The following is a 4,483-nucleotide window of genomic DNA, read 5'->3' as shown; positions in this document are numbered from 1 at the left end:
CTTTCCAGCCTGCTATTTTCAGGTAGACTTCCCGGAAGAAAAGCTGTGGCTGCCTTTAGACTCTTCAGGGGCATCACATTTGCTGAGTTCAAGGTTCAGGTTTTGCAAAGTGCCGAGTGCTCTGTGCACCTTGTGATGTGGCAGCTCCCAGGTGCTGCTGCTGCCGCCTCTCACAGGACCAGAGCCATGGCCCATCCCTGGTGGCATTGCGTTGGAGCCACTGGTAGCAGAGAGCAGAATGCTGTGGGGCTGGGAGCAGACTCTGCAGCACCAAGGCTTCTGTAACCTGCTCCAGGCTTTGTTTAAACTGGGCAAAAAGGTCAAGTACCATCTGAGGACCCATGAATAACATGTTGACAACCTCTCTGTCTGTTAATGGCAAAGCAAGGTCTGTTAATATTCAATGGATGTTCATTCAGTGTATTTAAATACATTTTAGTGTCTGTAGAGCATGCTTGGCAGTCTCTGATCACTGTTTGCTTTGGATTAAAGCGCCTGATACTGAAGCACTTAAAAGGGCAATTGGCCCCTGTCTGCAATAGGGGTAGCAGTGAAAACAGAAGCACCCCTTCTCCTGGGGCACTGCTGCTTCTCCCCAAACCCTGAGGAGCTTCACCTGCACCTAGAGAAGGTGTTTCCTCACAGCTTCATCTGGTCTTGATCAGAAACCTCTGGCAGGAGACATGCAGTTGCTTTGTGGCTGAGACCCCAGCCCATGGTGGGTGGGTGGCCGCAAGTAGGGCAGAGCCCCCAGTGTAGCATGAGGCAGGTGGCTTCGGCCTGTCCCAAAGCCCTGTCTCTGGGGGCAGCTGGTGGCTGGGCAGCTCCTGTTTCAGCCTACAGAAGGCAACTTGCTCAGAGAAGTCAAAGCTTTCTGTGCTTCAACAATTCTCTCTCTCTTATGGTTGGTTTAGATTAGATATTTAGGAAGAAATTCTTCTGCGAGGATGATGAGGTCCTGGCACAGAGAAGCCTAGAAAAGCTGTGTCTTCTCCATCCCTGGAAATGGCCAAGACTGGGTTAGATTGCAGCAACCTGTTCTAGTAGAAAGTGTCCCTGCCCATGGCAAGGAGCTGGAGCAAGATGATCTTTAAGGTCCCTTCCAACCCGAACCATTTCGTGATTCTCTTGTCTCCAGCTGCCCCTGAACCTTCTGTCCTTTCCCCTTACCCCAGTTCCATCCCTGGGAGAAGCAATGCTGTGTGAAAGCTGGAATCCTCTGGCAGTAAAACTGCAGTGTGCTTGTGTGTGTGTTTGGTCTCTCATGCAAAGATAACTCCTCTCTTGTGCGTCTCCTTTGTTTACCCAGGTCCCATCAGCAGCATCCTGGTGAACAAGTATGGCAGCCGGCCCATCATGATTGTAGGTGGCTGCCTTTCCGGCTGTGGGCTGATTGCAGCCTCCTTCTGCAACACGGTGGAGGAGCTCTACTTCTGTGTTGGGGTGATAGGGGGTAAGTGATAGCTCTCCCCTAGTGGGGCAGTGAAAGGAGCAACTTCAACCCAGTAATTATTAATTGATGTCTGAATTTGCATGAATTCTGGTTCTTGTCACTGCCTTGGTGCCTCTTTAGCTGGCAGCAGGGGCTGACTCCTGCTCATGCCAGCTGGGAAGTGGGTGAGTCAGTTGTTGGAATGGACTGTCTGGGGCACTGGTGGAATCACCATCCCTGGAAGTGTTCAAAAAGCATGTGGATGTCACACTTGGGGCATGGGTTAATGGGGTCCTGGCAGTGCTGGGGCAGTGGTTAGACTCCATTATCTTAGAGGACTTTTCTAACCTAAATGATTGCATGATTCTAAGTTGGAAATGGAGCTGTGAACTCCCCAGAATTGAAACCCCACTTGTCCTACTAGCCCTTCTGCCAGTGCTGCTGGAGGCATCCAAGACTTGAGCCCCTTATCTCTCTCCTGCAGGTCTTGGACTTGCCTTCAACCTGAACCCTGCCTTAACCATGATTGGCAAGTACTTCTTTAAGAAGCGTCCACTGGCCAATGGGCTGGCAATGGCAGGCAGCCCTGTCTTCCTGTCTACCCTAGCACCCATCAACCAGCTCTTCTTTGGCATATTTGGCTGGCGTGGCAGCTTCCTCATCCTGGGTGGCCTCGCTGCGTGGCTGGATCCCTGATGCGGCCCATAGGTCCCAAGCCAGATCAGAAGAAAGAGACCAATAAGGAAGCGCAGCAGGAGGCTGGGAAAGCGGGGAAAAAGGACGATGGTGACACCAGCACGGACCTCATTGATGGAAAGGCCAAGAAAGAGAAGCGCTCAGTCTTCCAGACAATCAACAAATTCTTGGACTTTTCTCTATTCACACACAGGGGCTTCCTGCTCTATCTGTCAGGCAATGTAATCATGTTCTTTGGGTTGTTTGCTCCCTTGGTCTTCCTCAGCAATTATGCAAAGAGCAAGAAGATTCCTAGTGACTCTGCAGCCTTCCTGCTCTCCATACTGGCCTTCGTGGACATGTTTGCCAGACCTTCCATGGGGCTGGTGGCAAACACCAAGTGGGTCAGACCCCGCATCCAATATTTCTTTGCCATTGCTGTTATTTACAATGGTGTTTGCCATCTCTTGCTCCCCATGTCCACCAGCTATGCTGGCTTCTGCATTTATGCTGGCTTCTTTGGCTATGCCTTTGGCTGGCTGAGCTCTATTCTCTTTGAGACCCTGATGGACCTGGTGGGAGCTCAGCGGTTCTCTAGTGCTGTTGGCCTGGTAACCATCGTGGAGTGCTGCCCTGTTCTTCTGGGACCCCCTATGCTAGGTAGGGTGTGCTGTGCCTGGAGAACTCACTTGAGGGCATGGTTTTAGTGGGGTGGTGCTGGGTTGGTGATTGAACTTGATGATCTTAAAGGCCTTTCCCAACCTTAATGATTCTATAGTTCTTTGACTCTGGTTGTCCTGCCTGGACTTGCTGAGTGGTGGTGGGTTCCCTTGAGCCATGGGCAGCCCATGGCACTGAGGCAGCAGTCTGTAGACCATTGAGGAATGGCCAAGAAAGTGGGATCTGAGCCTGTGGCACAGGGTAGGGGAGCAGGGAATAAAGGAATGTGGGATAGGTCCTTGTCTGAATGTGAGGGTGATGGGCTTGGGCTGCTTTTGGGAATATCTCCATGACCTGGAGCTGCTTTGGGGGCTTCTTGCTGAACTGTATACTCTTGTCTTTTAGGGAAACTCAATGACATATATGGTGACTACAAGTACACATACTGGGCCTGCGGGGTTGTCCTGATCATCTCTGGGATCTACCTCTTCATCGGGATGGGCATCAACTATCGCCTGGTGGCCAAGGAGGAGAAAGCAAAGAAGGAAGCGAAAGAGGACGAGACCAACATTGATGAGGCTGGGAAGAAGAAAGAGGCAAAAAATGATGTAGCCCCCTCACCTCAGAAGAATGTGGAGGGTGGTGTCAAAGAGGAGGAGAGCCGCATGTGAGGGACCAGTCGTAATCCCGGAGTGTCGGGGAAGCGCTGCTGCCCTGGTGTGGTGGCCAGGGCAGAGCTCCGCTGGCGCTGGGGGGCTGTAAGAAGTGTTTAAACCGGGTGTTCATTTTTAAACAGGCTCTGAATTGTCTTTCCATCTGTGTTAAAGGTAACAGGACTACACATGCAGTATCCTCGTGTGTCCAGGGGCAGGGGGCTTTTATAGTCTGGCTTTTTAACAGTAATATGAATGTACTAATATGTGCCTTACAGTCTCCATATCTAGCTGAATCTGAACGAGCCTTAACTCTAAACTGTGCTTTAGCTCTGTATTCTGCTTGGGGTTGTTGTTAAAAAGCCATAAAAAGCAGGATACTGGATTTGTTGAAGCACAATGGGCTTCAGGGCCGGCCCTGGATGAATACTGCTTCACACGCTTCTTACTGCAGGTCCTCTGCAGGGGAGATGCAGGCATGGGGCAAGGTGCTCCTTAACCCCCATGCCCAGTGCCTCCTGGCTCTTTAGGTGGTCTTTAGGTATGTTTTGAAAACACTTTAGCTACTGTAGTTCTTTAAAATCCCTGTTTTTGTAGCTGTTCTCTCATGGGATATTCAGGTTGAAGAAAGATGGCTGGGGTTCTTGTTGGGCAGTGTCACCCACTCCAGGGCTGTGGCAGCCCTGCTTGCCCAAGCCTTCCTTGAGGACTGTTGGGAGTCCCCCCTGCCTCCCCACTCTGCCTCAATAGTGCCTCTTCTTAGCCCAGTGCTGGGTGATGTGAAATGGGCTCAGGTTGTGCTGCTGGCATTCACACTGCTATTGGCTGTGCTGGCCCATCCTGCCCGTGGGATGGGCTTCCACCAGAGCATCCCATCCAGCCACGTGTTTTGGGTGCCTGACTTTGGGCAGAGTGGTGAGGTGAGTGGAGATGGTACATCCCTGAGACTTCTGCTTTTGCTCTTTTATCTGTTAGAGAAACCTCTTTTACTTGCTTCTGTTCAACTGAGATCTTAAGGCGGTGGATGCTGAACCTCTCACATCTAGGACACGTAAGGGGGAGG

The 4,483-nt window shown here is 51.3% G+C and overlaps 1 protein-coding gene across 1 annotated transcript in view; it reads left to right on the top strand.

Moving 5' to 3' along the window:
• SLC16A1 (solute carrier family 16 member 1) overlaps positions 1-3,766 on the top strand; it is a 6,112-nt gene extending 2,346 nt beyond the window's left edge. Inside the window, 4 exon segments of the mRNA XM_005429675.3 lie at positions 1,310-1,453; positions 1,917-2,105; positions 2,108-2,767; positions 3,173-3,766. Coding sequence (XP_005429732.1) covers positions 1,310-1,453; positions 1,917-2,105; positions 2,108-2,767; positions 3,173-3,438 — 1,259 coding nt within the window. The 3' untranslated portion in view covers positions 3,439-3,766.
• Positions 3,767-4,483: the final 717 nt, after the last annotated feature.

Source organism: Geospiza fortis, unplaced genomic scaffold (assembly GCF_000277835.1).
Source record: "Geospiza fortis unplaced genomic scaffold, GeoFor_1.0 scaffold601, whole genome shotgun sequence".
Classification (NCBI taxonomy): Eukaryota; Metazoa; Chordata; class Aves; order Passeriformes; family Thraupidae; genus Geospiza; species Geospiza fortis.
This window is presented reverse-complemented; position numbering and strand designations above follow the sequence as displayed.